An 18,334-nucleotide genomic window follows, 5' to 3' on the forward strand; every position below is an offset into this window, starting at 1 on the left:
ATCCCAATTTTATCAACACCTAGGTGCTAACCCAACCTTAGTTAAAGGAACTAAGTGCACTTTAATCCCAGCACACTTTCAAAATCAAACACTCAAACAATGATTAAATGGTTTTTGTGTGAATAACTTTATTTGTCTTTTGTATATCTCAAAATAAGCTTAAATCTAGGCAATAGACACTACAAGAAAAACGTCGAATATTGTGAAATTTATGGTCAGATTTAGTGTCAGACGTTAGCATTGGATTTATCGACAAATTTACCGGCAGATTTAGTAATGAATTCGTCGGGTAAAAAAGTTACCGTCGGATTTGGTTTTCCGAAGGTAATAATTGGGGGGAAAGAAAGAAAAATTGGCGCGATCATTATCGTTAGAATTACTGATGGATTTAACCACCAAATTCGCCTGTAAAGTGCAGTTAATGGGACATTATGTCTTGGACACGCGTAATACATTACCGTCGGATTTATTTGCCGATAATTTTGTCCTAATATCTCTCTCTCTCTCTCTCTCTCTAAATCTCTCTTCTGATCTCTCTCTCTCTCTCTCTCTCTCTCTCTCTCTCTCTCTCTCTCTCTCTTCGACAGCCCCCTCTGCCAACGCCGGCGCCACTAACAGCCTCCAAAGGATCTCCTCTTCAGTCTTACTCTTCACAACACCGAAACACCCTCACTCCCATTCTCCCAGCACTGAATCTCCTCTCACTTTCTTAGCTTTTAACAATGACGAAGCTCATCCCTCTTCTCCATTGTCGACGCCGCCTCACAGTACCTGACTCGTGTTCTGCAGTGGTGCGACCCTTTTCTCTCCCTCCCCCATCCTTAAATATTTTCTCTCTCCGTCCTCCTCCACAGCACCATGCACCAGTAGCTGTCGTCGTTATCCACGTACTAACAGCTGCCGTCATCCTTCACACACAGTAGTGTCACGCACCAGACGGTATCCAATTCAGGATTTTTAATTTCGGAATTTTTTTAATTCTGTTTTGATTTAGGATTTTTTAATTCATGATTTTTTATGATTTTATTTTTATAATTCTATGTTTTTGTTGTTGGATTGTTTGATTTAAGGGAAGTTGTTGGATTATGAAGCTTTTACTATTTAAACTTTTGTTATTCTTAGGCAATGGCTGCATTGGTTATTGGAAAAATGTGGTTATAAGCACTCAAGTGGTGAGTGATTTTAGAGAATTCTATCTAATTTGTATAAGCAAATATTGTAGAAATGATTGAATTGTGTGAGGTTCTAGTCAAAATATGCTTTTATGCTATTTTTTATCTCAACAACATATTGTATTATGGTAGATTTGTACAATTTGATTTTGAATAATTTGCTAAATTGGCTTGAAATTTGTTTCTGGTTTTGCTGTGTGAAACTACACTGAGATTTTATATTCATGATACAACTTTATGTTGTGTCTTTCATGGTCATGTATGAGATTTTAAACAGTCATTTAAGTTTAATTTCAATTTTGGGGTGAAATTAAAATCGTTTATGCATTACAATCTAATTTAAATGAAAAGTAAGTTGATATAAATGCTATTACAAGTGAAATTAGATTCTTGCTTTGGAGAAATTGTTTTATCTTTTCTATACTCGAAAGTTTAGTATAGATTCCATTCAATGATCAGATTACACTCTTATTTGATTATACATGAAACCTTTATGTATAAAGTATTTGTTATAATCAATTATCTTTTATAACTGATTCAATTACCTTTATGTGGTCGCTTTTTCGTATAGATCCATCGAGAACAAGAAGCTTGTTATGGGTATGATAAAAACTCTAGTGTTTCACACGGGTAAAGCACCTAAGAGAATCGAACTGATTGGGTTTTGCATGAATACCAACTTCAAGATAAGGACCTTGCTGATAAAGGTGTTCATTAGGTAACTACTGATTTTTTATTCATGAAAATTAAGTATATTTCTACTTTGTTGAGACTAAAAAAATATATGTTGCTAATTATTGTTATCTGTTAGTATTTTTGCTTTTCTGCCCATATGGGAATCACTAAGAATCTAGGATTGTTGTTATTTATCTTGTTATCGTCTTATGTTTTACTAGAAGCTATGCTCTTAGCTTATGAGCATATTTTGATACATGAGGATTAATAATTTTTTTTAAAAATTTAAAATTTAAGTTTACCGTCGAATAAATTTACTAGTAATTATTATTTTAATTACTAATTAAAAATATATTATCATCAAATTTACTAAAAAAAAATCCGATGGTAATTAACGAAAATTTTCTGATGGTAATTAGCGGCAAATGAAAAAATCGTCAGTAAATAATTACTGACGAGATTTTTACCATCGGATTTATTCTGACGATAAACATATTACCGACGGATTTTTTGATAAATCTACCGGTAAATCCGATGATACCCGACGAATTTTTTGTAGTGAGAGAAGAATGAACACACTCAAAAAACAAAGAAAACAAGGTTTTTGTAGGATCTAAAAATGTGTATGGAAATGGTTGCTTTTTTCCTTGATGATTCATCACAATATAGAGCTTCATATATCTTATTTAATGTCGAAATAATTTTCCTTTTGATAAAGCTAGCAGAACATATAAACCCCGTAAAATTAACGAATAATTAGTCAATAAATTAAATATTAATCAAAGAAATTAGAAATATGAATTTTTTTTAGTTTAATGAGATAGAACAAATTAAAATAAAAATTTTGACACTAATTTTAAAGAATTTGGCCCAAGATTGGCCAAACCAAGTGAACCGAACCCGTATTTGACCCAAGGCCCAATCCAATCCAGCCCACACTTAAGCAATTCAGCATTCCTTCCTTTTCCATTCACTACACACGTTCAAAAAACACAAGGGAGAAGAAGGAGAAGTTCCGAACCCTTGTTCCAAATTCAAGTTGCCATAACTTCTCGCTCCGAGCTCTAATTGCTGCACCGTTTGTGACCACACGTCCACCGCATCGAGCTCTACAAAAATCAATAATCAATTTGGTAAGAAAATCTCAATTTTATTCTTAGTTCTTTCTTCCCTAATTTTTTAAAATTCCATGGATTAGATATTGAGATTTTATTGATTTTAGTTTTTAGGATCAAGTTAGCTTAGTGAGCTTACCGGATTTTTACCCAATTCTCAGTTGGTAAGGTGAGAACTCTCAAACTCTATTAGATTTTTTGGTTATATGTGTTTGGGTATTAAGTATGTATGTATGGATGCAATTATATGAAATAGGTGATGTATATATATGTTTTGGAGCATAATTGAGGAGATAAAAACTTAATTGGGTCCTTGGATGCTGAATTTTGGTGGTGGAACTTGTGAACTTGCGTAGTCGGGTTGTCTTTGGGCTATACGAAGAAATTAGTTAAGGTATAATTTTGGTTTCTCGTATATAATATGTAATGTATTGTGAAAACTTAGGCTAGATGACTTAGGATAAGTTGAATTATGAATTTTGGAGCTTGATTAGTAGTTTTAGTTGATAATGTATGATGAATTGATGAGGCATGATAGATTGAATAATTTATGATATGAATGTAGTTAGTTTAGTGAGATTAGTTCATGAATGATGATGTTGATGGTGATATATGATAACATTGGATGTGGATATATGAATGTTAATGATTGCATTAGTATGATTGAAAAATGTTGGGAATAAAACTATTCAAAATTGAGGTATGATTGGATATAGAAGAATGTGGGGCTGTGTTGGTTGTGATATGGTGTGTTTTGGTGCAAGGTATGGATGTGTAAATGTGGTTAATGTGTTATGCTTTTGTGAAAATAGAGGTTTGATCAATTTTGTGAAAAATTAATTTTTGGCCAAATTTCGGCGAAGCATAACTCGAATTCTGGGCCTCCAAACTTTTTCAAACTTGTTTCATATAAAAATTAGGTCTGTAAAGCTTACACCGTTCAAAGAACAAATGAAAAATGCTTTAAAATGAGAGAGTTATGCGAGTTTGGTGTGTAAAATTAAAATTCTGGAATAGTTAACATTTTTGCTTACCCTGCAGAATTCGCGTACGCAAACCCGCACGCGACGCGGCTATTCCATTCGGGATTGGTGTCTCGCGTACGTGAGAAGTGAAATATTGAGGGGTTGCGTATGCGAAGGTTGGTATGCGACGCGATCATTCCTTTCGGGTTTGGTGACTCGTGTACGCGAGAACTGGGTTTTTGAGTGGTAGCATACGCAACCACCTGCACGCAACCTGGCCATTTCTTTCGAGTTTGGTGCCTCGCATACGCGAGCAAGTGTACGCGTACGTGAGCAAGGCAAAATGCACCCCCTCGTACACGAGACTGTCCCGCGTACGCAGAACCCCTGATCTCAACAAAGTGAATTTTATGTTTTAAAACCCGATTTTGAACCTCTAAACCTCTATTTTTACTCTTTTAGCCTCTAAACCTTAGTTGTATACTTAGTGATGAGGTCAGGTTAGGAAGGAGTGGTAACTTGGAGGTGAAGTATGCTTGAAATATGATGAATTATGTATGAGGAGTGCAGAGATATGATGTATATGTGATATTTATGGCTATAATGAATGATTATGAAATTATTATGAATGATAATGAGGCTTATGCACTTCTTTTATCTGAGATACGAGTTTTTCTGTGTAAAAAGCAATGGCTTGCCACCACATGCTCTAGGTTGAGACTCGATACTCTATTGACCCTACGTTGCAAGGGTGACCGGGCACGTATAAATTCCCGGAAAGGTTCCCCCAATGAGCAGAATTTATATATATGAGAAAAAACTATACATAGACTCTTGGGGATGCGCGTCGAGGGACTGTCCAGGGTTTAGCAGCCAGACATGTCGGGTTTGCTTGATAATTGATATATGAGACTCATCAGTCATAGGACAGGCATACATCATATGCATATGTTTGAATTGCTTGCTTGTGCATTAATTGGGAATGCCTATGTGAATTTAATATGCCTAATTGTTATACTTGCTACCTGCATTACTTGTATTCTAGTTGTGTTTGCCATGTCTGCTTGTTTGTCTGTATGGTTCCACCGGAGTTGGAGGATTTGGAGGAAAGTGGATGATGGAGGGTTGGAATAGAGTTTGGTTAAGTTTAGGAACCTTAAAGAACCACCCTTGTTTTTGGTTTTCCATTTTAAATCTTTAAGTTTTATAATCGGAGTATCGGAGTTCTAGGATTGCCTCTGGCTTTCCCAGGACCTTATATCTTATGTATACAGCACCTTTACCATGCTGAGAACCTCTGATTCTCATTCCATACGAATATTTGTGTTTTTCAGATGCAGGTCGAGAGACACCTCGCTAGACGTCTGGAGTTCTTGCAGTGAAGTGGGTCTTTTGGGACATTATATTTTGTGTTGTTTAGATATATGCTTATGTATAGAACTCTCTTATAGACTTGATTTACTTTTGCACCTCATGGAGGTTTATGGAGCACTAGGGTTTCTTTTGTGTATTTTGGGTTATGGATTTTATATGTATGTATGTATGTATATCCTCCAGCTAGCCTTAGCTTCGTAGGGTTAGCTCGGCGGGCTTGAATATTTTGTACCTTGACCCTCTACTCTCCTTGTATATATATGTTTATGTACCTAATCTTTCTTCGTACGTAAGTAAACGTCATTCCATAGCGTTGCGCTTTTAATTTTACGATTTTGTTTTACCTATCCTTCAAAGCTCTTTGAATATTATATATATATATATATATATATATATATATATATATATATATATATATATATATATATATTATTTTAGAGGTCGTAATACCACACCACCTCTATTTTACAACTTAAGCGTAAAGCTCTGTGTGGTAGGGTGTTACAGAATGCGTTTGCACTCTTTAATGCTTTAATCGTTGGCATTGAGGAGAGAATCTTTCATTCTTTATTCATCAATATCAAGTGCAGTAACTATCCAATTTATGTGACATGATTCTTGCTTATGATAGATTCCTTTTCCTTGAGTTCATCCTTGAAAAATTGACAATTATATAATGAAGGCCAATCTTTAAGATTGAATTTTTCAATTGTGAATTCATAGAATCTTTTTTTTTTGTATGTAGCCTTCTTGTTTTGGTAAGAATATATTATAATGATTGCTTATGCTTGCAGAAAATCAAAACCTATCAAATCTTTCTTACAATACTTGGAATATATAATTAATGCATTCAATCAATTATACCTCAATTAAATATTTGTCATCATCAAGGTTGTCAGATATTCTCTGAATTCAACAAAAACATTAATCAATTTTCTAATTTTCACTAAAAATATTAATCTCAATTCATTGCTTTTCAATCACTATAAAAAAAATGTTGTATACCATCGGATTTAGCGTCACAGAGTAGCAGCGGATTTACCATCGGATTTACCGGTGATAACGGCGTCGAATTCGTAAGGTGAAGTAATTACCGGAAAATTATGGTTTCCGACGGTAAATTCGCGGGTAATATTTGGAGGAAAAATAAAATAAATTGTTGCATCCTTTACTGTTAGATTTACCGTCGAAAAAATCCAACGGTAGACCAATTAGTGAAACGCTGTATTTTGGTGACCCGCAATGGTTTACTGTTGAAAAAATTCGACGATAAATTCGATGGTAAAAGAGCGTAAATTCAAATTGAGAACCCTCTTCCCTCTCATTTGAGATTCACTCCTCTCACTCAACCACCATGTCCTCCCCTCCCCCCAACATCACTATCTGCCGCCGTCGACACCACCACCATCACAGCCCCCTCTCCATCACCGTCAACCCACCCACCGCTTACACCCCTCCCTTCTTCTTCTTCTTCTTCTCCTTCTTCTATCCTTGCCACTTCATTGTTCACCTTCTCCTTTCTCAGAACCGTCACCACAGACCTACCACGCCGCTACCCAGCTTTGCCTCTCTCCCTCATCACGTCTCTACTCGACTTTGCTTCCTACTCACCTGTCACCGTGCCTCTCTCTGCCTCTCCTCCATCTTTGTGGGTGGTTATTACTGCTCATCCCTCATCATCTGTGCCTCTGTGGTTGTGCTACCATTGATGTTATTGTTGTTAATTTTAGTATTTATTGGTTTATGATATTAATAAGAATATAGCAATGGTTACAATATTGAATTGGTTTATGAATTTGTTTATGAATATGAATATGTAAAATAATTTTGCTGTTTATGAATATGCTGAAGTTTTGTTGATTGTTGAATTGGTTTTATATGAATTCATAATGTAAAGAAAAAATTGACATTATTCCAATTATCCAATGAATTTTTTTTATCTTAAAAATGTGACATTTTAGAGAAGAAGAAATATTATTTTGAGTATATGTGTTATGTACATTATTGAGCTTCTTGTTGATTATTTTCTTATTTTTAACTCACAAATGTGTTGAAATAATCTTAGGCACACTAATTGAGTTAAATTTGAACTTTGAAAAGTGTTTCGATTATTGAATTGAATTGCTGAATATTATTGCTAAAGTTGTTTGAAATTGTCTGAATTATGTTTATTCACTATGTTACGGCTGGTTTTGCTCTTTGCAGACATGACTACGGGTAGATGTGTTGCAAATTAGCCTACTGGTCGTGGTTGTGGTAGAGGGAGGGTAAACCTCTGGGATTTATGGATCCTCTCCCTCTACTCCAACTACCCCAGCAGGTTGTGGGTTTAGCGAACCAGTTGTTCATCATGGTCACTAACCCTAACTACGTCCTTTGACCACGGCGACGACGCCGTCTCCAACCGTTCATTAGCCTGCTGCCATAGCAACATCGCCTCCAGCGACGGAAGCTGCAACCCCAGAGTCCTCTCACGGAAGTGAGACAGCTGATGCCCCTCCACCACCTCCCATTGTAAGGGTGACGATTTAGCCTGATGGCGACACGGGGTAAGTATCATTTTAAGTCATCTATATTTCCTAAAAGTGTGTCATGTTTTTTTATTGTTGAATTGCTGAAAGTATCTGATTATTGATTCTAGTTTAATGGATTTAGGAATGTAGGTTTGAATGGCTGAAAGTGTGTCATATTTTCTGATTATTGAATTACTGAAAGTTTCTAATTATTGATTCTAGTTTAGTGGATCTAGGGCTGTAGGTTTGAATGGATAAAAGTGTTTTATGTTTTCTGATTATGAATTGTTGAAAGTGTCTAGTTATTGATTCTAATTTAGTGGATTTAAGGCTGTAGGTTTGAATGGCTGAAAGTGTTTCATGTTTCTTGATTATTGAATTGATGAAATTGTCTGATTATTGATTCTAATTTACTGGATTTAGGGCTGTAGGTTTGAGTGGCTGAAAGTGTTTTATGTTTTCTGATTATTGAATTGCTGAAAGTGTCTGATTATTGATTCTAGTTTAGTGGCTCCGACCTAGAAATAAAGAAGGTTCTGTTAGTTCACTGGGAGACCGATGAGGGGTTCAGGTATCGGCATCTCACCAACAGAGCTAACAGGGCATCGGCCAGGTCATTCAAGTATACTGGCGGTTCAGTAACCTTCATAAAGACTAAGGCCAGGCTGATATGTAGTCTCTTTAATTTTATTATTAACCTAGTTATATTCTTTTATATATCATTACTAGTCATATGTTTCAATGCAACATGTGTAGTCGAAGTCGTTGGATCATGAGGTGATATTGGCGGAGACGTTCAAGTACACTCACATGTTGAAGTAGAACAAATCGAGATTTGCTGATCAGCGGTCTCAAGATCATTATGTGAGTAAACATACATCTGATCTTCTGATATAAAATTAGAGATTAATTGTATAGTTGTCGTACTAATCACAATAACAAGTGTTACACAGGAGTACTACATACAGAGACTAGAAGCCGCGACTCCGCAATCTCAGCAAAGTGGAGAGGACGCTGCTGATGGCTCTGCTACTTCAGTTGCCGATCCCGATACAGTTTGGCGCAAGACTGACTCAGTGCCGTACAAGAACTGCATATACGGGTTGTGGTTGTTCTTCGCCAGCAGCCTCCGCATCTCCACATTGAGACCATCATTCGCCTCTGCCACCAGTTTAGTCGTCGAGCCCGAGGAAGACGTGGATTTGAAGTTGCAGGTGCAGGAGCTCACCCGTAGCGTTCACCAGCAGGCTCAGGAGCTAAATGATTGTCGCGAGAGATATCAGAAGATCCTCACACACGTGACCACGGATGACCTCAGGCTGGAGTGGATGGAGCAGCTAGAGCGGCTTCAGCGGATGGAGGCTCAGATATGGAGGAGTACCAGGCTCAGATGAGCGCTCCTGGCATCATACCTGCTGTTGGCACTCAAACATTACTGCCTTCTGTGCCATCTCATTAGGGCCACGGAAATGACAACGACGACGATGATGATGAGGACTACCTGTATCTTTAGTGATTAGTGTTTCGTTTTATTGTTTCATTGTACTTATTTGATTTACTTGACTTTTAATTTATTTGAACATTTGATAATTTATTTTAAATAATAGGTTTCTATTATTTATAAATTGACCATTAATTGTGTAAAAATAAATTTAAATAAAAATAAAAATTGACCATTTATTTCACAATTTTTTTAAAAAAATTGACATTACTGTCAGATTTATCGAGGGAATAATCTGACAGTAATAATGCGAGAACAAAAAATTGTGGCACCAACATTACCGTCGGAAAAATTCGTCAATAACCAAATAGTATTTTAAGCAAGTAATCCGTCGCAAAATTCGACAGTAATTACTGTCGGACGAAAAAATTTCGACGATAAATATTTACCAGCAAGATTTATACCGTCTAGTTCCTTCCGATAAAAAATCCAACGATAACTTAATTACCGTCGGATTATATTCATTTTTCCGATAATAAATCTGATAGTATTCACTATTTTTGTTTTAGTGAATAATGAAACTATCATGTGTGTTTGAGATAGTTATATGGAGCTAAGTACAATAAATTCATATATATATATATATATATATATATATATATATATATATATATATATATATATATATATAAAAAGAGAGAGAAGGAGTTATTTTAGTATGATTATATCACGGTAATTATAATAATTATAATATTTTAAAAAATATTACTAAAATTAAAATAATATTTTTTATGGAATTAAATAATTTTTTTTGAAAAATATTATTTAAAAGAAATGTTACTTAAATATAAAAAAATATATAATTTTAATTTTAATGATATTTACATAATCATCGTAGCTACATGATTTTATATATATATATATATATATGAAAAGTATGTCGTGAGCTGCTTTTTCCCATGAAACAAAAAGGACAAAGAGACATGGGATTTTAAAAGGGAATAGATTGGCCAATGAATTCGAAAAACATGAGCATATCATTCTGTTGTTAAAATAATTTACACCGACAACCTTTTGTTTTGGTCTCTTTGTCTTTGTTGTATCACACCAAACTATTAATTACTACTTCGCAATTAGTACATGAAAGTTCAAAGGAAAATGTCTCTATATATGTATATACTTATAATAAAACAGAAATTAAGGTTGGTAGACATGCAAAATCAGAAATAAAACTGAAAGTAAAATAACTAAATAAGTATGTCTTGTGTTAGACATGGAACTACTGATTATTTCCTCTACGGCTCTACCATGCACCAAAGTGCAATTCATCCAACATCTTATTATGCCTCCTCTCTTGTGATTATAGCAGGCTTGACTCTTTGCTCTTCTTTTGCAGGAATAAAAACCAAACCAAACATTGAGCATAAAAATTATATGGATTATTGAATAAATCTTTTCACAACAGATTATATATAGCTAATAATGTCGTTGCTGTTTTTTTTTTTTTTTTAAGCAAAAAGCTCAACATAATAAAGTGGAGCAATTAAAAAATATATAGAAACTAATCAACAAAAAAAAAAATTCCTCCATAATTAACTCCCACAATGTCGATAGCAGCTAAAAAAATCAAACTTAATCCACTCTTTGTAACTCTTAGTATTGACAGCAGAATTAAATTTTAAATTTCAGATTTCTCTATCACATATATATTTTAAGTACTTCATTATGTATTATATATATAATATAATATAATATAATATAATAAGAAGAGTTTAATTCACTCATTTTTTATATTTTTGGTGTATATTAAGAATATCAAACTAAAAATGATCTTTTATGCATCAAGTACTACTGAGTGAGTAATTATTAAAAATTATAACTCATTCTCCTAATATTTAGAGTACAAATTTAAAAATTATTTTTGGAAACATCAAAATAATAACATTAAACTTTTTATTTAGAAATTAAGAAGATAATTAAAAAATAGATTAAGACTCCTAATATTTTTTATTAAAATTTTAGTTTTTTTGTTTTAATATAAATTTTGAACTCAGAGAGAGAGAGAGAGAGAGAGAGAGAGAGAGAGAGAGAGAGAGAGAGAGAGAGAGAGAGAGAGAGAGAGAGAGAGAGAGAGAGAGAGAGAGAGAGAGAGAGAGAGAGAGAGAGAGAATGTTTGATTTTTCTACAAAAGTAATTAATTATTTGATGAATTTTAATTATATTAATAACAGTTTTCATCAATTTTGTAGTTTGATATTCTTAACTAAAAACAGCAAAATCCATAAATGAACAATAAAATTAAACTCTATTTTGACCATATCATAATATAATAAGGGAAATAATAAATGAGTAATTTATTTATAGATGGTTGGTGGTGTTGTAGAGAAAGATAGATCAGAGATGCAAAAGTATGTAGGTGAATCGAATTTGTCCCAGAGAATAAATAGATAAAAAATTATTATTAGAAATTTAAAAATATTTTTTATATATTACAATTAATTATCATATATTTATATATAAATATATTCAATTTAATTTATATTGTAATATATAATTTATATTTTAATATATATTTTAGTTTAATAATTAATTTTATTGTACACATATTATAACTGTTATGAATTATTAGAAAAGAATAATTGTGTATATTAATTAAGATAATTATTTAAAATATTTTTATATAAAAATGGCAAATATTAAATATTTTTATATATTTAATTAAATAATCTATTATTTAATAGGATAATAGATAATAATTGTGAATATGTAACTTATTATTTTACACAAAAATATCAAACAATTTAATATATTTAAATATTATTATTTTAAATTATTATTTGAATAATAATAATTTATATTATATTTATAAGTATTTATATAAAAATATATAATTTATATTTATATTTGTTAAAATTTATATACATCAGTCAGTATAATTTGCACATCGGTATATAATTATGCTGATTAAATAAAAAAAAAAAGGAGAAGAGAGAAGTAGAGTGGAGACAAGAGAGTGGAGCCCACCCACCCGTGAACCGTGTGAATGGATGGATGATGTATGTGAGTGGAGGGTGTGGGACACGTGCGAATACAAGCAAAGCAAGGGGAGTCCCCCCTCCCTCCTTTTCGCTCAGATTCTTTCTTTCTTTCTTTCTTTCTTTCAGTTACAGCGTCATCGTCAACGTTTGTGAGTAAGTGGACTAGTAGTAAATCTCTAACAACAATTATTCCCTTCCATCTATAAATTCAAGAAGCAACGCAATACACGCTGTGCTTCACCTCTCTAATCAAATCCTAATCCCAATCCCAATCCCAATCCCAATGGAGCAGCAAAGCAAAAACAGCCGCCTAGAAGAAGAAGGACAACACACCACCACGTCCCTTGACTGGAGAGGAAGGCCCTCCAATCCTTCTAAGCATGGCGGATTCAGACCTGCTGCTTTCGTTCTTGGTATTCTCCCTTCCTTGCTTCCAGATCTAGTTTTCAGTTAGCAGTTATATATCATGTCACACCTACCTACTAGCTATCTACTAGCTATAATAATAATAATCATAATTAATTTGCCTAATTAATTATATTAGTTCATTCTTTGTGCTGGTTTTATATATATTAAGGGATGCAAGCATTTGAAATCATGGCAATAGCAGCAGTGGGAAACAACCTGATAACATATGTAATGAATGAGATGCACTTCTCACTGTCCAAGTCTGCCAACGTGGTAACAAACTTCGTTGGGACTATCTTTATCCTCGCCCTCTTCGGTGGCTACCTTTCAGACTCTTATCTCGGCTGCTTCTGGACCATCCTCATCTTTGCCTTTGTCGAACTTTCTGTAAGCTACTCAATTATCTCTCTATTTTTTGTCTTTATAAAACCAACAATACATACATACAGCTGGCATGAGAAATATAATTTTGTTAGTTTTCTCTTTTCTGCCTAGAAAGGTTAAGGTTACAAATTAAAATTGAGTATTGGGCATGCAGGGTTTCATATTACTGTCAGTGCAAGCTCATGTTCCGCAGTTGAAGCCACCGGCATGCAATATAATGAGCGGGGAAGAGTGCATAGAAGCAAAGGGGTTTCAGGCGATGATATTCTTTGTGGCAATATACCTTGTGGCGTTAGGGAGCGGGTGTGTGAAGCCAAACATGATTGCTCATGGAGCAGACCAATTCGATCAGGACAACCCAAAGCAGTTGAAGAAGCTCTCTTCCTATTTCAACGCTGCTTATTTTGCCTTCTCCGTCGGACAACTTGTTGCCTTGACCCTTCTTGTTTGGCTCCAAACTCACTCCGGAATGGACGTCGGCTTCGGCGTCTCCGCTGCTGTCATGGCTATGGCCTTGATAAGCTTCCTTTCTGGCACTCTCTATTACAGGAACAAACCCCCTCAAGGCAGCATCCTCACTCCTATCGCTCAAGTATATTTTATTTCTCCTTTCTCCACCTCAAATCTTGATACTTTTACAAGAAGAGAAATATTAAGCCACATGAATACTTTCTCTTTATTTTTTGTCCTATATTTAAATTAACATAAATGTTATAAAATTATTAAAATTTATTATTTTTTATTATCAATGTCTGAAAATATATATTAAAGTATGTCGTTAAATTTTTAAATTAAAAAAAATTATGATAATTTTTTAATATTTTTTTAAATTAATATTAACTAATTTTTTATACTAAAATGTTAAGATAACATCTTTTAGGAAAAATGTTGGAAGGTTATCAAAAGTTATTGTTTTTGGCTGACAGTTAATTATTAATGATCAATCTTTAAAAGTATGAAATAAAATATATGATTAAATTATTAGACTAAAAAAATTTGACCAAAGAAATTAAGTTAATAGTCTCAAAATTAGACTAAGAGTGTGTTTAGTTTGTATATTTATTTTTTATTTTTATTTTTAATATTTTCTATTTTTTAAATTTTGTGAAATAAAAAAGTAAAAAAATAAAAACAAAAAATAAAATTTTATTATTATTTTTTTTTTCATAAAATCTAAAAAATAAAAAATATTTAAATAAAAATAAAAAATAAAAACGCAAATCAAAAGCTTGACGCCAAAATAATCTAATTTCCATTATTATATATGTTTTGTATCAGGTTTTTGTAGCAGCATTTTTTAAGAGAAAGCAGTTATCTCCATCTAATCCACAAATGCTTGATGGAAGCCATAAGTTCAGGTTCTTGGACAAGGCATGCATTAGAGTGGAATCGTGGGAGGAGGAAAGCGCATGGACCATATTTGCATGCACCATTGTTTTCAACACAATCTTAGCACAGCTTCAGACATTCTCAGTCCAGCAAGGAAGCGCCATGGACACTCATCTCACCAGAAACTTCCGCATCCCACCCGCCTCGCTTCAGTCCATCCCTTACATCATCCTCATCCTCGCCGTCCCTCTCTACGACACCTTTTTCGTCCCCTTCGCCCGACGAATCACCGGCCACGAGTCCGGAATCTCCCCTCTCCGCCGGATAGGCCTCGGTCTCTTCCTCGCTACCTTCTCCATGGTTTCTGCTGCTCTCATGGAGAAAAAGAGAAGAGACGCTGCCGTCATCCACAGCAAAACCCTGTCCATCTTCTGGATCACTCCGCAGTTCTTGATCTTCGGCCTCTCGGAGATGTTCACCGCCGTTGGGCTCATTGAGTTCTTCTACAAGCAGCCACTGAAGGGGATGCAGGCATTCTTGACCGCCATAACGTATTGCTCCTACTCCTTCGGCTTCTACTTGAGCTCTGTCTTGGTCTCTTTGATCAACAAGATCACTACAGGGTCCTCCGGCGGCGGGTGGTTACACCATAACAACCTCAACCAAGACAGGCTGGACCTCTTCTACTGGTTGCTGGCTTCACTCAGTTTGCTCAACTTCCTCAACTATCTGTTTTGGTCAAGATGGTACTCTTCTCCATCCCCTTCATCCTCATCTCATCATGATGCCAAGGACAACACCTCCTCTAATAAATATTCTGCAAATCACAATAATATTCCTTAGTATATATATATGCCATATATTAGCTATACAGAACTGTAGGAAAAAAAATAATCATATATCTAATTAAGGAGGCTGGAACCTTAGTTACTTCATAAGTAGTTCCATATATGTAATATTATTCTCATCTAATTACTCTCTAATTTGAAGTCCATTGGAGAGGTGTACGTACATCTTAGTTCTCTGTATTTGAAAATTTTTCATGTACTTGATCTTCTTGTTCGAATGTAAAAGTTAATTTAATTATATATTTTTCGGAATGCTAGGCTTGTAAGACTTACACACTCCTGGACAAAGTATTGGCCATGTGATATTTGACTTGGATCTAAAATTAAAAGATCGATAATTTGTTTTTTGAAAAGAATCCCGCTAAAGAGTTAATGGATTATTTGTATAATGTTTACAATGAGCTATTTATTTAGCTCAATATGAGTTAAAAAATGAACATCCAAGTAAAATATTATTAATTTCTCAAACACAATACACTCATACTATCCAGAATAATCAAGTACTAGAGATAATAAACATCTGATATCCTACTGAATCAAACATTTCTAAATTTTCATTGCACACATTGTCCAGATCCTCCATTTTCTCCCTATACTTCCTCTTTTAAAAAATGTACTCTATATTATGTAACGTTTTTATGTATTTTTTCGTAAGCATTCATTATGAATTAAAATTTATTACATCATTTATAGTATAAAAAAAATTTGCAATATCATCATTCATCATATCTTAAGTCAACAAATGAATTTAAAAAGGTTATGTATATACAAATAATTAACTAATAAATTAGTCACCGTATATTTATATGTAAAATATATATAAACTTTTATGTATTTTATAACATAGAATAGTTGTTAAGATTATTTACACCAAATTTTTAAACAAAAATTGGTTTATAATTAAATGCGAATAGAACATTTTTTTTTAGAAAATTTTTACTTTGAATCCTATAGTGTTTAAAGTTAGTCTCAAAATTTTACTAATAGGATCAACCAGTTAAACAAAGAAAAGTTTTTCTAATTTCTTTTAAAATGTATCCTATACCAATTAAAAGACAAGCGGGTAAATGATAATGACATAATCATTTAAGTGAGGAAGAGGAGGCTAGTGCATATGAAACCTAACATATAATTTCTAAGTAATATCACTATGCATGCGTAGTTAATTTGTTGCATCACCAAAGAAATTGCAAACTAATCCATTATATTAATGTTTTGAAGAATACAAGTTTAGAACTCAGAAGAAATTAAATTTTGATAGGAAGGATTACACATGAGAATCCATGGGAGTTTGTTCCTACTTACTAGCCTGTTGTTGTTTGGAACAGTGATGTACGTTTTTGTAAAGAGACATGTCTCCAACATGTTTTTACCGCTGAAGAGAGCCCCCCCTCTCCTCTTTCAAGAGTATATGAATTTGGCATCCTCCTATGTCCTAGGACGATAGGTATATCATAATGTTGCCCAAAAGATTAACACACAGAGACCACGGCCCCCACTTCCTCACAACAAAAGTTGCTTGTCATACCACTCACACCATTTCTTCTTCAAACTTATCATTATTTGCTCCACTCACTTCTCCTCTTCCTGTGATCCTCTCTTTTCTTTCTTTATCATTTATTTTAGAGTATATACGAAATCAATAGTATTAGGAAACTAGCATATTTTTTAATTTATAGACTGTAGTCATCTAGTCGTTATTATTAGTATTTTTAATAATGTGAGATTATATCTAATGGTGTGGAATTACATACTTTTTTTCTATTGATTAAATATTAACTAAATTTTAATAAAAGTGTTGACCCCTTAGACTTTTTCTATCTAAATAGATCTCTAAAAAATTTTACATCTTTGTCTCCAAAAAAATCTTTTTACACATCGAAATTCCTAAACTTTACAAAAACAGAACACATAAGTTCCTACCTTAGTCAGACTAGTAGTTTTTATTTGGACAAATAAGTCATTAAAAGTGTGACAAAAGGACCTATATATCTTACTTTTGTAAAGTTCAAGGACCTTTATGTAATAAAATTTGTTTGGAGACAAAAACGTCCGAAATAAAATTTCTTAAGTACCTATTTGGGTATTGTTACGGTGGGTAACCGGAAATTAGTGGGCTGGACGGCGTTGGTTGGCCCAAACGTATGGATGAGGAGGATTCCAAGCGGATCTGCAACTCGGTGCCCTCCGTCCGACTTGTGCGTGAGAAAGAATGGGGGGTGGTACCTGCAAAGACACTCCAATGCTTAAGTCAGTAAGGGTGTGAGCAGGTCTAGAGAGTATTGGGACTTAGAGATACCTGAGAAGTGTCAGTGTATTTATAGTGGTGAACCAATAACCACCGTTGGAGTAGTGCCACTTTTTTAGGGTGTTAACCGTCCCTTTATCTTAGGGAAGTTAAGATATGGCTTGGGGAAGTGGTTAGAGAGATTCTAGGGGCAGTTATTCATTCAAATGAGTGCTTATCTGCCAGCTAACCCTCGTTCCCGACTTCTTTAGAGCAAGTCGTGACGAGTACCGACTTCCTAAGACGAAGATTGGTACTGGGTGAGGCCCAACCCTTTGGATTAGGCCTTTCGCTTGGTTCTGGGCCTTTATTATTGGGCCAGGGTATGAACAGTGCCCCTACTCGAGCCCAATTTCTCTAAGATTTTGGGTTCGAGTATTCTACTCGGGGTTGTAGCTGACTTGTTGGAGGACCGACGTGATGGTCTGAAGCCGACGTGACTTTTTGTGACCTTTTGGTTCTGACAGTTACGTCTAATCAAGCGTCGTGTCCGTTAGGGATGTGCGTAGGGATTAATGGCCTTGGTAACGGTGCGTCTTTAATGACTGCCCCGTTTTTACCATTGTGCCCCTAACATACTTATAAATACTTTCCCTCTCTTTCATTGTTTCGTTTCTGCGATTTTTCAAATTTCCCCTTCATTCGTTCGTGCTGCATTCTTGTATCTCCGAAGGCTTTCGTTTCCTCCAACCCTCATTTCCAGATAAAGGTTAGTTCTTTTTGGAACATGCTTTTCTATTTGCATGCCTTTATTTTGTAGATAGGTTAGTTTGTAGACTTTAGTT

At 34.2% G+C, this 18,334-nt stretch overlaps 1 protein-coding gene across 1 annotated transcript; it reads left to right on the top strand.

Moving 5' to 3' along the window:
• Window positions 1-12,339: 12,339 nt before the first annotated feature.
• LOC112722743 (protein NRT1/ PTR FAMILY 4.3) lies at window positions 12,340-15,514 on the top strand. The gene is made up of 4 exons (XM_025773874.3): window positions 12,340-12,706; window positions 12,871-13,088; window positions 13,240-13,677; window positions 14,364-15,514. Exons 1-4 carry the CDS (start codon window positions 12,577-12,579, stop codon window positions 15,255-15,257), a joined length of 1,680 nt encoding a protein of 559 aa, XP_025629659.1. The 5' UTR covers window positions 12,340-12,576; the 3' UTR covers window positions 15,258-15,514.
• Window positions 15,515-18,334: the final 2,820 nt, after the last annotated feature.

The sequence above is a fragment of the Arachis hypogaea genome, chromosome 11, assembly GCF_003086295.3.
Source record: "Arachis hypogaea cultivar Tifrunner chromosome 11, arahy.Tifrunner.gnm2.J5K5, whole genome shotgun sequence".
Classification (NCBI taxonomy): domain Eukaryota; kingdom Viridiplantae; phylum Streptophyta; class Magnoliopsida; order Fabales; family Fabaceae; genus Arachis; species Arachis hypogaea.

Coding starts and splice junctions, on each gene's coding strand:
- LOC112722743 (XM_025773874.3), top strand. CDS start 12,577: ATGGAGCAGCAAAGCAAAAACAGCCGCCTAGAAGAAGAAGGACAACAC. Junction 13,089..13,239: donor TTGCCTTTGTCGAACTTTCT/GTAAGCTACTCA, acceptor TTGGGCATGCAG/GGTTTCATATTACTGTCAGT. Junction 13,678..14,363: donor TCCTCACTCCTATCGCTCAA/GTATATTTTATT, acceptor GTTTTGTATCAG/GTTTTTGTAGCAGCATTTTT.